Source organism: Sander vitreus, chromosome 4 (genome assembly GCF_031162955.1).
Source record: "Sander vitreus isolate 19-12246 chromosome 4, sanVit1, whole genome shotgun sequence".
Taxonomy (NCBI): domain Eukaryota; kingdom Metazoa; phylum Chordata; class Actinopteri; order Perciformes; family Percidae; genus Sander; species Sander vitreus.
Window position 1 is genome coordinate 33889958 of NC_135858.1, and position 19850 is coordinate 33909807.

General features: G+C 40.4%; 3 protein-coding genes and 1 pseudogene across 3 annotated transcripts; 3 read left to right on the plus strand and 1 right to left on the minus strand.

Annotated features, from left to right (window-relative positions):
- Positions 1-11258: 11258 nt before the first annotated feature.
- On the minus strand, positions 11259-13687 carry LOC144516354 (histone H3). Its single transcript, XM_078247581.1, has one exon. It carries the CDS (start codon positions 13627-13629, stop codon positions 13219-13221), a length of 411 nt encoding a protein of 136 aa, XP_078103707.1. The 5' UTR covers positions 13630-13687; the 3' UTR covers positions 11259-13218.
- Positions 13688-14009: 322 nt separating this feature from the next.
- LOC144517344 (histone H2A-like) lies at positions 14010-14430 on the plus strand. Its single transcript, XM_078249424.1, has one exon. The coding sequence runs from the start codon at positions 14018-14020 to the stop codon at positions 14399-14401; it is 384 nt and encodes a 127-aa protein (XP_078105550.1). The 5' UTR covers positions 14010-14017; the 3' UTR covers positions 14402-14430.
- A 1343-nt stretch (positions 14431-15773) lies between these two features.
- LOC144516355 (histone H2B 1/2-like) lies at positions 15774-16213 on the plus strand. Its single transcript, XM_078247582.1, has one exon. The coding sequence runs from the start codon at positions 15774-15776 to the stop codon at positions 16146-16148; it is 375 nt and encodes a 124-aa protein (XP_078103708.1). The 3' UTR covers positions 16149-16213.
- Positions 16214-18731: 2518 nt separating this feature from the next.
- On the plus strand, positions 18732-19534 carry LOC144516356 (histone H1 pseudogene; annotated as a pseudogene).
- The last annotated feature ends 316 nt before the right edge of the window (positions 19535-19850 follow it).

Below are 19850 nucleotides of genomic sequence, written 5' to 3' on the forward strand. Positions count from 1 at the left end.
GAACATTTACTGTAAAAATCTAGATCTATGTCAAACAAGACTACATGGACTCTCATTGTAGAAGTAGAATGATATAGTTACTTACCGGTTTTCCCTCTGAAATGTGCGGATAATTGAAGCCACTGTGGATCTGTTTATATTGGGTTGAACTCTCTGCCCAGCTTCTCTCAGTGAGAGACCATGATTTATGACATGGTCAATAAGTGTGGGTCTGATTTCATTTGAAACACATGTGTACCCTATCCTTCTACCTCTCCTCCCTCCTCTTACACCTTGCCCTCCTCTTCCTCTCTGTCCAGCTCTTCTTATATTTTCTACTCTCTCTTTCCACTATACCATTGCCCTCCAATCTATCCATCTCTTCTCCCTCTACTCCTCTATCTTCTCCTCTTCCTACATCCTCAGCTCTTCTTGCTCCTTCTCCTACATCTTCAGCTATTCTTGCTCTTCCTCTCCCTCTACCCTGTCCAGCACCTCTCACTCGTACACCTCTTCTTTTCCACTGCTCATTCTTCTTCTTTTCATAGTCTTTTCTCCTCATTCGTCTTCTTTGTTGTTTTTCCCTTCCCCTTTTGTAATTGTTGTAATTAAGACAGCTGTGTGAACAATTAGGAAATTGGCTTTTTCTGTGTTGAGTCGATTACTAACTCATCAGATATCAATTTGGGGTTAATTGAGGACGTAAGGTGAGCAAATGACTATTTTACAATTCACAGAGTTTTGTTTGTTGTGTTTTGAAAATGGTACAAAAATGCTTGTGGTCTTTGTGAAGACCAATGAAAAAGCTGCAAATGTTTTTCCTGATATATTAAAGATTTGGTTGGCTGTATGAACTGCTGTGATAACATTAGGCAATTTTGTGCACAGGGTTTTGAGAAAATCATGCTTTTGATTTGTAATTTCTATGAAATGAAGGATAATTTACTATCTTTTATGACAATTACAAAGTGTACAGATCACTGTGTTAACTGTTTTGAGAGCTGTTACCTGAGTTTGGAGAAATGTACCAAATCGATTGAGAAAAACTGTAACAATGGATGCCAACAATAGACAGAGAGCAAGGGGAGGAGAAGGGAGAGACAGGGGACGACTACGAGGAGGAGGAGGGAAGAAGAGGAAGGAGAGCCCCAGACACACAACACACACACACACACACACGCACACACACACACACACACACACACACTTTATTCTAAAAATGATACCTTTGGTTTACATGTTTGTACTTTTGTTTTCTTTTTTCATGCTACTGTATACAACACTACGCTACTCTTACTCTCTTGTTTTGTCCAATAAATATTTTCTGTTTTACTGTAACATTGCATTGTTGTTTACAGTGCACTTTTCAACCACTCTCAGCAGATTATTTTCCCTCTAGAACATTGTAAATGTAGATATAGGCCTATGAAAGACGAGAGCTTTAGATTTAGAACAACAGTATGTACATGGTATATCCAAAAATTTACTATTATGAAAAAAGTGTTTGCCATTTGATGCAAATGCTTCATTTTGAGATGTGTTCATGGCATTTTGAATGCAGTGTTTCATTTTGAAGGAGATGTGAGGCATTTTGCATTTTGTGTGTGCAGTTTTGGAAATTGTGTGCAGAGTTTTGACAAAAGGAGACATAGTTTTGAAAATGTGTGTAAGCAGTTGGAAAAAACTGTAACACTGAAGACATAATGTAAAGAACATTTTGAAACAGGAACACACTTGCGAAGCGACACCTTCAACTTTTCAACTCTATAGACCTTTTTCACGGCAGACATGTTGACATGTCATAGTAGGAAAAGCACAGGTGTATTCACAACCATTAATGATGGCTGCATTCCACTTAGGAGAGACCCTGGTATTGTGCATGCTGACTCACTGAAATAGCTTACTGGGACACTTGATGGAATTGAGCTATCGTTAAGGTTATCAATTACAGCTGTGCTTTTCCTACTATGACAAGTCAAAATGTCTGCTGTGAAAAAGGTCCATAGCATCACTCAACCTCAGCTCGAGGCTCAATCAGCAAAAGAGTAATTGAAAACACCTGTTACCGGTGTAAAAGACCTTTAAACAATAACTTGAAATACAAACAAATGCACTACACAAACTATAGCCTTAACTCAAAATTAAAACATATGATGGGTAAAAATGAATGAGGTTTTAGCTGTTCTTGCTGAATATCAGTCTTTTCAAATACAATATTCCAGAGTTGATATTTTGCGCCATGGGTCTGACCTCATCACTCTCTGCAAAGATTTGGAAGACCCTAAAAATGTTTTTTTGCAATCAGCCTCTCAGTATGAGCGATGGAATCCGGTTGTTTCCCATGATAGATTTCTGAATTTTTTTCCTCCAATGGATTGAAGTAAGCGGGCCTCATTTTGGAAAAGGTCACTATTATGCAACATGATCTGATGTCTGAAGTTATTCATTTTTTTAGTCACTGTAATTTCGTAGAAAGAAAATAATTCCTACATGAAGCAGCTCACAACCAGGTCTGTGGATTTTCTTAAGTAACCAGGTCATGAGTTTTCAAATGTATTATTTTGTCGCTTTAAGCACCACATGCCATGTTCCATTCAGTTGCATTATATTCCAGAGAAGGCAGACATCTCTACAGCCGATATCTCCAACACTGGACAACTCACACCAAAACAATCTAGATTGATAAATAGTACTACAGGTAAAAGGGAAAATATGTGTTTTGATTTTGGGGTGAACTGTCCCTTTAACTCCTAATTTGCTTCCTGCTTCTTACAGTGCAGATGCTTAGCTGCTTGCTCCTGTCTCTGCTTGAATATTTCTGCTGATAATCTTGCTTTTCCTCTGAGAGAAACTATGAGCAGCGGCTCTTGGATACTTATAAATCACTGGACTATACATTTTTTGTAGACATAGTAGGCTATTGCCATATTTCAACATTTTTCTGCGTGAGCCTGCGTTGCCCCTCTGCTGCAGGACCCTGGACATGACCTGGATTGCGTCTCATCGTCACACAGCAGGGTAAGAACTGAGAGCAATTCAAAAAGTAAAAAGCTACAGGAAAAGCTAACGACTGGGCACCAAACTCTGATTGTGGGTGACTCTGCTGTAAAAGACATAAAAAGCAGTAAAAACACCAAAATACTTTTAAACACAAAATAGTTTTCCCAAAGACATGGTGTCTGACTTGGCCCAAAGAATCCCGGATATCGTGGCAGCACACCCAACTGTGAAGAACATTATACTGCATATAGGGTCACATGAGGGTAAAGTAAGAGTCTGAAGTGCTGAATCGTGACTTTATGAATCTGCTGAACACAGTTAGCTCCCTAAACGCGAAGGTGTTTATCAGTGGCCTTATACCGCCAGTCAGAAGAGGAGCTGAGAGATTCAGCAGACTGTTGGCACTGAACAGATGGCTTTCAACTGCATGTACCGTCCACTCTCTGCGGTTCATTGACAATTTTAACATTTTCTGGGACCGCAGACATCTTTTTAAAGCAGATGGACTTTTTCTTAACAAGCCAGGAGTAAAGCTGTTCACCTCTAGCCTACTTTACTTTCTGCACCACACATCTACTCCCTCGGCCAAGGACACGAGACAAGATAAACAAACAAAACAAGAGGAAGACACAACAAAGTGCGGCAGTGATCCACCACAGCCCCCACCTGAGCAAAGATTTGACCATGGAGGACCACAGAACGGAGACCTGAAATCTCAACCCCCCTTTTCACCCATCCAACACTCCTCAAACCCCCTTACCAACCCCGACGCCTTTGAGGATCCATCGCTCTCCCCATCCGCCTTTTCCCCTGTTTCCCCCTGCCACATGTTGGGGTTCACTGACTGGATGGAGCAGCTGGTAGATGCTGGAATCAAGTTTGCCCCACTACCTTCTCCCATCATTCGCCCCCACCATCAAACTGACCCTGTTTTGATTGAACCGCTGAAAGTTAAACGCCAGGCACCTCTGCCCCCTCAAGGACGGCAGCGAACTCCTTCTCACCAGACTGATAAGTATGCTTGTGTACAAAATGCAACAAGCTTTAACTGATATGTGCTGGGCCCAGGCTGCATGCCTAGTGGTACTCATGACTCTTTCCAGGACAAGCCTGGGCCCTGTGTATTCAATTCTTCGTCAATCAATGTTGTGACAGGTAATAGAAAAAGAATGGTGAATCCGCTAAGCAAGAAAAAGAAGCACTTAACTGCCAACTTAGCAAATTTAGCATCCATTCCTCGTCAGCCACAGCCTGTCCCAAAAACGAGACAGATAATTATTTTAACACACTAACATTAGCCTTACTAATAACAGTGATGCTGTTCTTATAGAGTCAGCTCCCCCTAACTTCAATTTTATGAGTGAGAATAGAGCGAATAAGAAAGGACGTGGAGTCGCCATTTTGTTTAATGACTCGTTCCAATGTACTCAAATATCTTATGAAAACTTTGCTTCTTTTGAATATGTGGCTCTTCAGCTAAGGTCCCCGTCTCGACCTATATTTACATTTATATATTTACTTTATCTACAGGCCACCTAAATACTGTGCATCCTTCTTTGACGACTTTAGTGAACTGCTGTCTATAATCTGTATTAACTTTGACTGTGTAGTTATTGCTGGTGATTTCAACATTCATGTTGACAATCCCCAGGATAGAGGGACCAAAGAACTGTGTTGTATTTTTGAGAACTATGGACTGACTCAGCATGTGACGGAGCCCACACACAACAAGTGGCACACTCTGGACTTGATTATCTCGAAGGGTTTGAACATTTCCAAGGTTGTGGTGACTGATGCTGCTCTCTCTGATCATTCCTGTGTTTTCTTTAATGGCACTATCTCTGTGCACAAAAGTGTCCAAACAAAGTTAATAAGAAAACGGTATATCACTGACAATACCAGTGAAACATTCATTCAGCTTTTTGCGTCCACACCCACCCTCTCAGGGGTCTCAGTCACTGAGCTTGTAGACAATTTCAATTGTAAAATTACAAATGTTATTGATGCCATTGCTCCCATTAAGGTAAAAACTGTCTCTGATAAGAAAAGATCTCCATGGAGAAATGCCATACTGGTAAGAACAGAAAAAAGAGAGTGTCAAAAAGCAGAACGCAGGTGGCGAAAAACTAATCTCCAGGTCCACTACAACACCTATAAAGAGAGACTTCGCATTTATAATTTGGAACTGAGGAATGCAAGGCGGTCCTTCTCGGACATTATTGCCAAAAACAATAATAACTCACGTGCTTTGTTTGCTACTGTCGATAGGTTAACAAACCCTCCAGTACCAGTAGCATCTGAATTTTTATCCACCGAGGCCTGCAATGATTTTGCCACCTTCTTCAAAGACAAAATTCTGAAAATTAGACAAACAATCAGTGCTTCCATATCGAGTACAGGGTATGTGTTGTCACAGTGTCCAGGCAAAACAAATTCCAATATGACCCAATTTCATATGATTAACCGTAAAAACCTGGAGGACATTATAACATCTGAAAACCTCCTCCTGCTGCCTTGATATTCTATCAACAGGCCTTTTCAAAAATGTTTCGAATTGTTTGGCTACAGATCTTCTACAGATTGTAAACACATCTCTTCTCTCAGGTATCTTCCCACAGGCCCTGAAAACTGCAGTCATTAAGCCACTCTTAAAAAAGAACAATCTAGACATGTCACTAATGAGCAACTATAGGCCGATATCAAACCTTCCATTTTTAAGTAAAATCATTGAAAAAAACGGTTTCTCAACAACTCAACCTTTTGTTGTCACTAAACAACAGTTTTGATGCCTTCCAGTTGGGTTTTCGACTACACCACAGCACTGAGACAGCTCTTGTTAAAGTCTTTAATGACATCCACTTAAACACAGATAGTGGCAAAATTTCAGTCTTGGTATTACTTGATCTCAGTGCTGCATTTGATACGGTCGACCATGACATATTACTAGACCGATTGGAAAACTGGGTTGGCATTTCTGGCTCAGTACTAAAGTGGTTTGAGTCTTATTTAAAGAATATGGACTACTTTGTGTCTATGTGTCTAGGGAATTATACATCTGAACATACAAATATGACGTGCAGAGTTCCCCAAGTCTCCATTGTGGGGCCTCTCCTGTTTAACATTTACATGTTCTAAGTGCATTGAACAAATTAACGACTGGATGTGCCAGAACTTTCTTAAATTAAATGATGAAAAAACTGAGGTGGTTGTTTTTGGAGCAAAAGAGGAACAATTAAAAGTCAGCACTCAGCTTCAAACGATAATGTTAAAAACAACAGACAAAGCCAGAAATCTTGGTGTAGTCATGGACTCAGACCTGAATTTTAACAGTCACATTAAGACAATTACAAAGTCAGCCTATTACCACCTTAAAAATATATCAAGGGTTAAAGGACTTATGTCTCAGCAGGATTTGGAAAAACTTGTCCGTGCTTTTATCTTCAGTAGACTTGACTACTGTAACGGCGTCTTTACAGGTCTCCCTAAAAAATCAATCAGACAGCTGCAGCTGATTCAGAACGAGTCCTCACAAAGACCACGAGAGTGGATCACATCACTCCAGTTCTGAAGTCTTCTGGCTTCCAGTGCCTCCAAGAATTGATTTCAAAATACTTTTGCTGGTTTATAAATCACTAAACGGTTTAGGGCCAAAATACATGTCTGATCTGCTGCTACACTATGAACCACCCAGACCTCTCAGGTCGTCTGGGACAGGTCTGCTTGTTGTCCCCAGAGTCAGAACTAAACAGGGAGAAGCAGCGTTTAGTTTTTACGCTCCACATATCTGGAACAAACTCCCAGAAAACTGCAGGTCTGCTGCAATTCTCAGTTCTTTTAAATCAAGGCTGAAGACCTATCTTTTTGATGTTGCCTTTCTTTAAATAACTGTTCATTTCTTATACTGAAGCTGCATTGTTGACACTGTATAACAATCTATATAAGCATATAAAGAGAAATTCCTATTTTATCTGCTTTTATATATTTAACTGTTTTAACTGCTCTTCAATGTTTAATTTCTTATAGTGCACTGTAACTTTTTTGTTTTTAATTTTTTTATCTGTTTTCATGTAAACCACTTTGAATTGCCCTGTTGCTGAAATGTGCTATACAAATAAAGCTGCCTTGCCTTGCCTAATAAATAAATAAATAAATAATATATTAAATAATATTTTTATTTTGATGCTTACTTAGTCATAGATATTGAACGTTATGACTATAGTACTATCTATGATTTTAAGTTGTTTTTAAAAAAAATAATTTTAGAGTTTTAAAGATTACAGTTTAAATAATGTGGCTTTCAAATCCAAAAGCCATATTAGCCACACAGAGCTGGACATCAGCTACAGTATATTATTTGGGATCTTCTATGTGTCAGTCACCACATGACCGTTATACTGCTAGACACCTCAAAGCCCCTGAGAGGAATATTTATCTTGTAAAACCTTCTGTGTGGGTCAGGCACTGGTTGTTGAGGAAATGCAGGAGTGCAGCAGCAGTAACTGGCAGCACTAACTGCAAACTGATCCATAAAGCATGCAGCACTAGTAGAGTGTGTAACACGTGAATGTGGCAGCATCTTGAATTGTCTGCCTGAATAATCTTTGCAGGCTTTGCTCCATTATGCCATTTAGCATTTGCTCTTTGTATTACACTATACCTGCTGAAAACAATTACAACAGACCTGTTCTGAAATTGCATTAACATTTTTATTATTTTTATATTTCATAAAAAAACATCTCTTGCCAAACACACTAAAACAAGAACTAAATTAACTGGAAGCAGCATGCTTAGATCAGCATATTTGTATGGAGGATGTGCACGAATCATTACATTTTAGTGAGTCATCTGTATGTTACGACGGAGCATTAGGGCCACATCAAAGGAAAAAAAATGAGGAAGATATTTTTTTGACCAGAAAGAAAATATTAACTAAAACTATTGAATGCATACTGAAAAATAAAATGCATTTAAATGTAAGTCAGCACTGCCTGTCTGGCATAATCTTCCATGCACCTGGGGATATCACAGACTTCAGTGAGCTGTAGAAGTAAAACTTCACTTCATCCATGTCTAACCTAATCTGCCCTCCCTTCTCGTCTTTAATCACTCCTTTCACTCCTTTTTTCTGATTTTTTCTCTCCATTTTACTCCAGATCCCACTCCCTCTTGGCCCTTACAACATCAAATCCCACTCTGGAACAGAAGTGACGATAGACGGTAATGAATATATAATTCATCCCCATGACCACACATTGCTGAATCTTTCACTCTTTCACATCTGACAGATGTATAATTATAGTTGACTCTGTGTCAGGCTGTCGGTCCAGTGCCCCCTTCTCTGGTAGATTTTCCACCCAACCCTTCAGGCCTTAAAAACAGTTTCCTTGGCAGTGTGGGCTGCCTATTCGTCTTTCAGAGGCAGTGGATTGCTCAATTACTGTCAATCGTGGACTGGCAAAACACCATTCACACCTGGTCCTGCCTCCAATGAAACGCATAACGACTCACAATTACTGACAAAACTTGTGTTGCAGTAAGCAGACATCCGGCATACTGTGGTGTTTAGGAAATTAGATAAAGCCAGCAGTAACGATCCTCACGAGGGTAGTAATGAGACTTAATGGGAGTTAATGGGGTTACAGTGATCGGGAAAGCAGAGAGACCCCAGGTTAATACGGCTACTAACAGGACAGAGACTGAGTGAGAGGGGGTATAACACACACACATAGGCTCCAGGCACTTAGAGCCATTATAAAAGCCTATTTCAGTGCTCGTGCAGTAGCCTGAAATCATTAGATTGTTATACTGTAACTATCCTCAGTTTAAGAATTATACATGAGCCTTCTGAAAGGTTCCTGTCCTTGATACTCTTGTCCTATGCAACCGTTAGTTATACAAGCAGTGTGTGTGTGTGTGTGTGTGTGTGTGTGTCTGTGTGTGTGCGCATGTTTGAGACGGTGTGTTCTTTCAAGTCTTCTGCGCTTAGCAGTAGTTAATGAGATCAGGGTGACTGTTACCTGTGAGGAGGCCTTTGATGAAATATGTTCAGAAAGAAAGGGGGGTCGTAGAGAATGAGATAGGAGGAGAGAGCCAGGAGGAGCGAGGAGGGAAAATAGTGGCAGGGTATGTGTGACATTCATTTTTAATCAAGAGGAAAAGTCAGCTTCATCATGAAGAGTAAGGCAGATAGATGAGGCCCATTCCCTTATACCCACACAACCCAATACAGACACACTTTTAAACACCATTCTATACATGTTCACACACGCCTAAAAACAAACACTTGCACACACATGTTCACAGCTTCAAACAGGTAACAGCAAATAATGTTTGGTCTTTTTAGCGTATTGTGTTTAAAAGAGTGGATTGCACTGAAATTAGAAAACCCCACAAGGGAGTATTTGGATTATAGTTTTTCCTTCATCATAATCAGACTAAAATCCTCCTTTTTGACTCTAATACTTTAATTCTAATTACTCCACACAGGCTTCAGTGAGTTGAGGACTGGGAGAGAAAGAGGGAGAGACTGCAGAAGACAAAGGCAGACAGACAGAGCCAGAAAGAGAGGAGAAGAAAGACAGAATGTAAAAGAGGAAGGTACTGTGGAACTAAGATAAGTATACTGCCTCGCTCAACACTACTTCACAGATGGATAGATTTGAAATCCTTTGTTTTCTAAATGACAGACAAGCACACAGAGCTCCACCAACGGAGTGAAAGGCACGTTTTATTTCACGAGGTACACAGCAGCAAAATCACAAACATGCCTCTTAAAACCAGCAGGTCGACTTGGGTTAGAGAGGCAATCATTAAACAAAAGGTCACTAAACAATGCTCAGTGTTAGAGACACAAACCTACCATAATTATTTGTACACCTGTTGACAAAGTACACACAATCTATATTTATATGTTTTAAAATATGCAGAACAAAATGATCTCTCAATCATTCCCAAAGAATTGCCTAAAGCCAGGGTTTTGTTTTTAACAGCTTCTTTAAAGCCTTTTTTTCTTCCATATTGATAGCATGTTTTGGTATGTATGTCCCAAGAGTACGGTGGCCCTGAAGTGCAAATCACAACAGCAAATAGAAAAACACAACGGCAAATAGGAAAACAGAACAGCAAATATGAAAAAACGACAGAAAATAGGAAAACACTTCAATAACTCATAAAACACAACGGCAAATACGAAAACACGACAGCAAACATGAAAACACGACAGCAAATAGGAAAACACTTTTTGCTGTTGTGTTTTCATATTTGCTGTCATGTTTTTATGTTTGCTGTCGTGTTTTCATATTTGCTGTCGTGTTTTCATATTTGCTGTCGTGTTTTCCTATTTGCCGTTGTGTTTATTATTTATTGAAGTGTTTTCCTATTTTCTGTTGTGTTTTCATATTTGCTGTCGTGTTTTCATATATTGCAAATAGGAAAACAGAACAGCAAATATGAAAACACGACAGAAAATAGGAAAACACTTCAATAACTCATTAAACACAACGGCAAATACGAAAACACGACAGCAAACATGAAAACACGACAGCAAACACGAAAACACGACAGCAAATATGAAAACACGACAGCAAACACGAAAACACGACAGCAAATAGGAAAACACGACAGCAAACAGGAAAACACGACAGCAAATATGAAAACACGACAGCAAACATTAAAACACGACAGCAAAAAGTGTTTTCCTATTTGCTGTCGTGTTTTCGTATTTGCCGTTGTGTTTTATGATTTATTGAAGTGTTTTCCTATTTTCTGTAGTGTTATCCTATTTGCTGTCGTGTTTTATGATTTGCTGTTGCGTTTTTCTATTTGCTGTTGTGATTTGCACTTCAGGGCCACCGTACAAGAGAGCAGTGTTGTAGCTGCCAAACAAAAAATAATTTAACACAACCGTTAGTATTGGTCCAAAAAGGTGGGGGAGAGAAAACAAAGTGAATTTTCATCTACTGCCTGATTATAAAAATTGTAATATTGGTAAAACTGAGCATAATTAAATCAATATTTTAAAGTCATAGTTAAAAAGTAGCTGAAGTTAGATTTGCATTTATGTGGCATTGCCACCATAGAAACATTCTCCTACACCCAAAGGATGTTTTCTGTTTAGCATTTTTTCCTTTCGTTTCTAAACAAAGACACCATTCGAATGGGATATTTCACCATTGGAAAGATGAATATATATTTAAATTGGGTCACTTATGTGGTAGAAATGTGATTTTTTTTAGAAATTGGTGGCTTCTAGGCCGAGAAAAGCCAGAAAATGTGTTTTTGGCTCATGTGGATTAAAGACACCAAATCCCAGAATGCACTTGCTTCGCTGCTTTAGCGTCTACTCCCAAGCCACGCCTACCGTTTACAGACAGACAGTGAGACGATCAACTCAACAAGTGCATTTTATTGTCATTTCAATCATATACACGAAAAAACGTTTCACCGTGGCTCAAGTGGTGTTACACATTTAAAATATATAAAAATGACATTATATAAAAACTACATACGAAACAGGCTAGCTACATTTAGTGCACACACATTATATGCTCTGAAAAGTTCCGCTAACACATAGCTACTAGCATTAGCGCTTGGTGGGCTGTGGTATAAACATTGAGTATAAACACAGCCATAAACTTATGTGAGATGTAGAATGGTCGGCATTTTACAGTCACAAACTCCACCAGCAGTTAGCAGTTCGTTGGATACAAATCACCCCATTTCTGCAACAGGCAGTCCATGTTAACACAGCCCACCTCAACTAGCTAGTCTTACCCGGTGACAGAGCAGCAGGCTGGATAGTCCGGTACAGCAATATTTCCACAACAACAAAAACACAGCAGTCTCTGAACTCGCGTTGGGAGTGTCGTTGAAGTTGGATGTAGTCCAGTTTGTTGTCTAATGAGCGGACACTTGCAAGCAGGATTGATTGAACAGGTGGCCGGCTATCGTTAGCTTTCCAGCGGCACACTCGTTCACCGTTCCCCGCTGATGATGTCCCTTTACCGGCCAGAGGCATCGAGCAACACCGCTGGCCTTCATAGCCGGCGGGCGAAGCTCGCGTAGTGTGTTGAGTATTCCGTCTGTAATAGAGTGTCCTGCATATTCTCCGATCTGTACCAATGTTTCCCGTTGGTCCCGCGGTAGTTTGAATGCACATAATTGTTGTTCTAAAATGTCCTATCTATCTAACAGTTTCTGCTGAGAAGCTAAGCGAGGATTCAAGATGGCTGACACTCGTTTTTTCCTCGGCAATCTCCGGAAAAAGCCAACAGTCCAACCCCCTATGGGCTATGCGGAAGTAGCTCCTAGTACTGGCTGTAGTCCTTGACAGTAGTCCGATGACACAAAAATCGTAGTTTTCCGTCATCAGAAGATTTTTTCCAGACCTACAATACAGAGATCTCCCCTCTCAGGGGGACATAAGGGAGGGAAGCACGGTCATTCAAAAATACTACCATGTTTCTGCTGATACAAAGCTTAATGCTAAATCGGTGAAGTAACCCTTTAAATGTTGTGAGGAGAGGATCTTGCAGCAGAGCTTTTCTGCTGATGCTTTATCGCCCTCTGCTGATCAAAGTGTTCCACTGACCAGGATTCAACTGTTTATGTTCAATTCCTATTCATTTAATTTGATTAATATTTCACCATAATTGGCTTTAATCATAATATGATGTTAGATGTTGGAGTATTTTCCCACATTGTGCTGAATGGCACATGTATAGCCTACTAATGCAATACACATCCAACTATGCTCTGACTACTATGTAACTTTGGATTTAATTTGGATTGTCAGAAACCCCTTGAAAAGACATGAGTGGTACAGCTAATTTTTAGTTCATTTAACATTTTTCACTTTAAACATGCTGTCATTGTGTTAATGTAAATATCAATCTACACATTTGTAAATATGTGACTTCACATTCACAATACGGCTGTGTGTGTGTGTAGTCATTGTCTTTCTGTAAATATCACTCTACATTTCTTCGTGTACGTTTTGACTTCACATTCAGATCACAGTATGCAAATATCTGAGTGACAATGTTAACAGCCTACAAGTTCTCATTACTACTAGTTTGTGTTTCTGTGACTTCAACTTAACTCAGACGTTTCAAGATTTCATATCAAGTACAGATTGTCCGTTTCGTGTTAAAAACAAGAATAAAAAGAAAATACTCTTTGGAGGATGATTTGGTGGCTCTTAAAAGAGCCTTTGTGGTGTGTGAAGCAACAGTAGACCGTTTAAGCCCTCTCTCCGCGGATGCGGCGGGCCAGCTGGATGTCTTTGGGCATGATGGTGACCCTCTTGGCGTGGATGGCACACAGGTTGGTGTCCTCGAACAGGCCGACCAGGTAAGCCTCGCTGGCCTCCTGCAGAGCCATGACGGCGGAACTCTGGAAGCGCAGGTCGGTCTTGAAGTCCTGAGCGATTTCTCTGACCAGACGCTGGAAGGGCAGCTTGCGGATCAGCAGCTCGGTGGATTTCTGGTAGCGACGGATCTCTCTCAGAGCCACGGTACCGGGCCTGTAACGGTGAGGCTTCTTCACGCCGCCGGTGGCCGGGGCGCTCTTACGGGCAGCCTTGGTGGCCAGCTGCTTCCTGGGGGCCTTTCCTCCGGTAGATTTACGAGCGGTCTGCTTGGTTCTTGCCATGGCTTTTTCTTTCTGTGATCAGGCGAAATCTAAAGTGAAACAAAGAGACCCGCGACTCTTAAAGTTTTGGACCGGATGTAAGCTCTAGTGTCGCTGCTTAAGACCTCCGGCTCGGCGGCTCCTGATTGGTGAGGGGCTCCTCTGGAGCTTAGCACCGCCTCAAGGAGCGACCCACCGCCCGAATCTCCGTCGCTTATTGGCGGATATATCCTTTCAAAAAGTCCGCCAAAATGTGAGAGCGGGCCGCCCTCTGCTGCTCTACTGGAAGCCTCTTTTCTGGTTGGTCTGGCTGGAAATGGCCGGCTCCCGCGCTCCGCGGACATAAAAGGGAGGGTTTCAGCTGTTGGAAGACAGTTTTCTGAGTCGTGACTTTCGAGAGCATCTAAAAATGAGTGGTCGAGGAAAAACCGGAGGAAAAGCCAGAGCTAAGGCAAAGACCCGCTCCTCCCGTGCAGGGCTTCAGTTCCCAGTCGGCCGTGTTCACAGGCTGCTCCGTAAAGGAAACTACGCTCAGCGTGTGGGAGCCGGCGCCCCCGTTTACCTGGCGGCTGTGCTGGAGTATCTGACCGCTGAGATTCTGGAGCTGGCTGGAAACGCTGCCCGCGACAACAAGAAGACCCGTATCATCCCCCGTCACCTGCAGCTGGCTGTCCGCAACGACGAGGAGCTCAACAAGCTGCTGGGCGGAGTGACCATCGCTCAGGGCGGAGTGCTGCCCAACATCCAGGCCGTCCTGCTGCCCAAGAAGACCGAGAAGCCCGCCAAGAAGTAAAACTGGAGACTCGCTGACTGCTGGAAACCAGACCCAAAAAGGCTCTTTTAAGAGCCAAACACTTTCCTGATAAAGAGCTGTTTTTCCAGTGTAAAAAATATAATGTAATCGAATACTACTTCAGATTTATGACGCCAAATATAATCAACAGAATGATTATTAGGTTAAGATACAATTTTATTGATTCAAGGGGAAATGCACTACCCAGTACGTCAAATAAATGCGCTACATCTGTACCTGAGTGATCAACACAATCTATCATTAACACAAACAAGGCTATAATACAATAGTTTATATTCTGAAATGTGTGATTCTGGAGAATTGCTAGGCATACCTTTATCTTTGGGTAGCCTATATTTTTGTAGTTTGTGGAGGATTTTATCTTTTAACAGAGTACGCCAACAGTAGTATTACTACTTGTACTTAAAAAGATCAGATTTCTTCTTCCACTACAACAACTTCCATGAAGCAATTAAACTCATTGCAACAATACCCAAATAAAGTCAAAATTAGTTTATATTATCCCTCAAAACCAGATCTCAAACCCAGTTAGTGGCTTGACACCTTAAGGGAGTGACAGCTGGACTTCATAGTTTACTGAGCACATGAATTTAGTTCCCATATTTTAAAAGGAACACAACTGTTGATAAAAATGACTGATTCAAATATTTAATTCCAAAAAATCTGGACTGGTGTTTTTTTTGTTGTTTAGAATCATAGCCCCATGAGAGTCATGGCAGGATGTGTAATGGTACAGCTAATTTTAATCTTTACATATCCTCACCAACCATTTTTAATAATTTTATCAGTTACCATAACTTTCTATAAAAGAGGGTATACATTTATGTTTAACAGATTTTTTAACAAAAGTAATGTCTCATTACCACTAGCATACATGTTTTTAACCGTTAACAAGCGTACTTACATCTTCATATCTTAAAAATCAACAATGTCTTGATATTTTACTTTAAGAGTTTTAGCTAACTTTTCATCAGTTACCAAAACCTATGAAATATGCTATAAATATGTTAAAGACGTGTTTAGTTATTAAAAAGCCAGCTTGTAGTCTAGTGCTTTTAACATATGTATCTATAATGTATAATTTTCATCTATTAATCGTGTAGTGATATTTCTTATCGAGCACTTTCTCTTCATGCAGCCAATCATAATCACAAGACACTTTTCTTTGATCCCTTGAGTAAATAAATCTACTCACAGACGGCAACTTGTTCAGCGCATGCTCAGTCCCGCGCTCAGAAGACAACCAATCCTGTGCGAGCAACAGCACAGTAACATTTGCATCGAGTGGATACAAATTGAACGTTCAGTGGTGCGTCACTACATTCGATTAACTATACTCTCAGAATTACTCATGCCGGAGCCCAGCGTCAAAGCGCCCAAGAAGGGCTCTAAGAAAGCCGTTTCTAAGGCTGTCAGTAAGACCGGCAAGAAGAAGAGAAAGACCAGAAAGGAGAGCTATGCCATCTACGTGTACAAGGTGCTGAAACAGGTTCACCCCGACACCGGCATCTCCTCCAAGGCCATGGGCATCATGAACTCGTTTGTGAGCGACATCTTTGAGCGCATCGCCGGTGAGGCCTCCCGTCTGGCTCACTACAACAAGCGCTCCACCATCACTTCCAGGGAGATCCAGACCGCCGTGAGGCTGCTGCTTCCCGGGGAGCTGGCCAAGCACGCCGTGTCTGAGGGCACCAAGGCCGTCACCAAGTACACCAGCTCCAAGTAGACCATCCTGCTGCTGTAATCTTCTACTAAACCAACGGCTCTTTTAAGAGCCACACACTACTTCTTAGAGAGCAAAGTTTCATTCAGTCATGTGTTTAGATACAAAGTATGATCGTTTTTCATTTCTATCTTTGTTTTCTATGTAAGACTTGGACAATTTAGAATTTTTTTTTTTTGTGTAAATACTAACACTCTTCATAATTGTCTTTAACTTATTTTTTTACTTTACTTTACCTTTTAACTTATACATTACTATCTTTATACTTGTTTCACTGGGTCAGAATAATATAATTTCAATTGTCTTTCACATATTGCAGAATTGACATTAAAGTTGACCTGTCAAAGAATCCTGTAGTAATCTTAAAATGTACTACTTAAAAATTGGTTTTTATAATGTGCAATGTTACTTGGGTTGCATCAGTGCTTTGCGTCTTAGCCTTACACTGTTCTATTACTGGTAGACTTTACATTAACGCTACTATAATTAATCTATAGCTGTGAACAGGTACACCAGCTCAAAGTAAACCTGCTGTCAGACCAATAACACAGCTCTATTAAGTGCTCATATTAGGCTTTTTCCCTTTCCTTTGTGTTATATATCCTTTTTTTTAATATTAAGAGCCACACTTCTAATCATGCCATTTTTTTTAACTATCCATGAATGTTGTCACCTGTTTTTTGATATAGTGAAAGTTCCTTAATATCTCCGTAATCATGGGCATGATTGTCTTTGTAATTGCTCCATTTTACAGTTCTATTACACCATAGACCTGATAATATTATGATTCTACAGCAAAGTACACAAATGGTCCCGCAGCTGTAATCTACTAAACCAACGGCTCTTTTAAGAGCACGGTGTCATTTAATCATGTTTATATAAAAACAAAGTACTCATGAATTGTGTCACTAAATGTTTTTACATGTACAGTAAAGAAAGACAGCCATTGTAATCTCCATAATGTGCAATACTTAATGTGTATTTATTGATATAATGGGCATTATTTGGTTTATATCTTTGCTTTTGTGACATACTTGGTTCTACTTCTTGTAGACTTTACATTTAGGCTACTATTTTGTTTTTTAATCTATAACTGTGACCAGCTCGCCATGTCCGAGGGCACCATGAAGGCCGTCACCAAGTACACCAGCTCCAAGTAAACCATCCCACTGCTGCAATCCACTAAACCAACGGCTCTTTTAAGAGCCACACACTTCTTCTTAAAGAGCAAAGTTTCATTAAAGTATGTGTTTGGATACAAAGTATCCAAGAATGTTTTCCCTTTTTACATTAGTTTTCTCTTCTATACTTTGTTTTTGCCTAACATTTGTGATATTAAATATTGTGTATCTTATCTTTAACTGTATATAATAATGTAATAATGAAAAAATTGTGCATAACGCTGCCGTTTAATGTAAAATGAGCCCAGATTAAAATGTACACTAATCACCACCTTCTGCCAACAAACATTTCCTCCATAATTATTTACTTAGGGTTTATTTAGTTCCTTAAACTCTGCCTTCATGTAGAATAAATGTAAATGGTTGGACTTTAGTCTTTACTACTTCTTCTCATCATTTGGAGAAAGTCAGTCATTATTTTGAGATACAAAGTAATTATCTTGAGAAAGTTCCTTATTATAAATATGTGCAAGATCTTGTTTTCATCATATTGGCAGAAATGGGCTCTTTTTTAAGTTTAAGCAAAACAAGTTTATACATAGCCTACAGAAGGCTACATGCAATATTAAAAAATAGCATGTTCAAACCAGAAATGGGTTTCCATAGCATAGGCCTACGATCTGAAATCTGAAGCTTTCATGTTATTTGTCATATTTAACTATTTTTGCAATCCCACATTTCTTTGCATTTCTATTTAAACTGACAAATTGACTAGGCCTATTATGAACAACAGGGACCAGATCATATTACAAAAAGATTTCGAGGCAAACTATAGCTGGTTGCAGTGATATCATGTAGTCAGGTTTGTGGACAGCAGAATTTAGAAATATGAACCTGTGTTTGGAGGCCCATCATGTCAAATCCATCACGTTAAGGATCAATGCCAGCTGATAAACCTGTGTCAGGTAACCGCCTATTCACACCCAGTGTGTTTACCACCACCAAAAACTTCCCCAATTTAAACTAAATAAAACACATTAATGCAGTTATTTCCCTTTTATTCTATCCTCACCTGTCTCTGCTTACTGGAACACCACTGTCATATTTAATACACATCACTTTGAGATATTTTAAAAGACAAAATGTGAGGAAAACTCGCTGCGAGTTGTACAAAATGACTGTGTATCCGAGAGGTTTGAAACCTCCTGGAATCAAATAAACGAGTCCTCGTCGCCAAACATGAGCTCAGTGTGAAGGGGAGAAGGTTTTCTCACCACTACAATAATTATTTAGTTTTAAAACGTTTGCCTTCTATGAATTTTATCCCCAAATTGTGGAAGAGAAAACACAAAGTGTCGCCACATTTTCAGCAGGGCAGCGGAGCAGCTGTGGATTGACTCTCCACGGTTCTCATGTGATTTATAAGTCCCGCCTCCTGCCAGAGCTGGAGCACAGCAGACTGTTAACGCGACAGACATGGCAGAAGAAGCTCCAGCAGTTCCCGCGGCGAAAGCCCCGGCCAAAGCCCCCAAGAAGAAGGCAGCTCCCCGGGCGAAGAGTGACGGACCCTCCCTCCCGAAGCTTATCCTCGACGCCGTGACTGAGTCAAAGGACCGTAAAGGCACTTCGCTTCCCGCTATCAAAAAGACGTTGGCCACCAAAGGCATCGACCTGGAAAAGTTCAACAAACGCATCAACACCGCGGTGAAGAAGTTGGTGACCGACGGAAAGCTGGTCCAGAATAAAGGGATTGGGGCTTCCGGATCCTTCAAGCTCCCCAAGGCTCAGCCTAAAGCCGCCAAAACGGGTAAGAAAGCTCCCGTTAAAGTGAAGAAACCCGCTGCCAAGTCCCCGCAGAAGAAAACTGCAGCTAAGAAAACGGCAGTGAAGAAGACGGCAGCCAAGAAAACCGCCGTTAAGAAACCAGCAGCCAAGAAACCAGCAGCCAAGAAGTCTCCTGTGAAGAAAGCTGCCAAAAAGCCAGCAGTCAAATCTACTCCCAAGAAGGCTGCCCCTAAAAAGGTCGCAAAGAAGAAGACCCCTGTGAAGAAAGCTCCGGCAAAGAAAGCTGCAGCGAAGAAGTCCAAGAAGTAAAGTGGCTCTTTAATCTGCACTCAGTGCACCAAAAGGCTCTTTTAAGAGCCCCCACACATTCACCAAAGAGCCGTTTTCCTACAAGATTATCATGTTAACTTAAAATGTGTTTATGAATCTACCTCTAAATCTCGTTTAGCTGGAAGGATAGACCCTTAAAATGTAGCAATTCATTTCCGAGGGGGTCCTATAAATACAAATAAATCAAATCATGTTAAACAGATTCAAACCGCTTGCTCATTCTCAACCCAGCTGTTTCAGAAGAATTAGACACAATACCAGATAATTAAAATCAATTAATCACAAAGTATAGGGTGCCGAATGTAAAAGTTCGGTTACAATTTTTTAGCTGATAAATTTAACTCACAGAAATTACACACACATCTCTTAAATGTGAGTTTATATGACAGGGCTGTGGGGGAACCTCAGACCACAAGGGTTGGAAAGCACTGATCTACATTATTTTATATTATTGACCGACCGGTATATT

What these genes read in the sequence shown, in the direction of transcription:
- LOC144516355 (XM_078247582.1), top strand. Translation starts at nt 15,774, where the DNA reads ATGCCGGAGCCCAGCGTCAAAGCGCCCAAGAAGGGCTCTAAGAAAGCC.
- LOC144516354 (XM_078247581.1), bottom strand. Translation starts at nt 13,629, where the DNA reads ATGGCAAGAACCAAGCAGACCGCTCGTAAATCTACCGGAGGAAAGGCC.
- LOC144517344 (XM_078249424.1), top strand. Translation starts at nt 14,018, where the DNA reads ATGAGTGGTCGAGGAAAAACCGGAGGAAAAGCCAGAGCTAAGGCAAAG.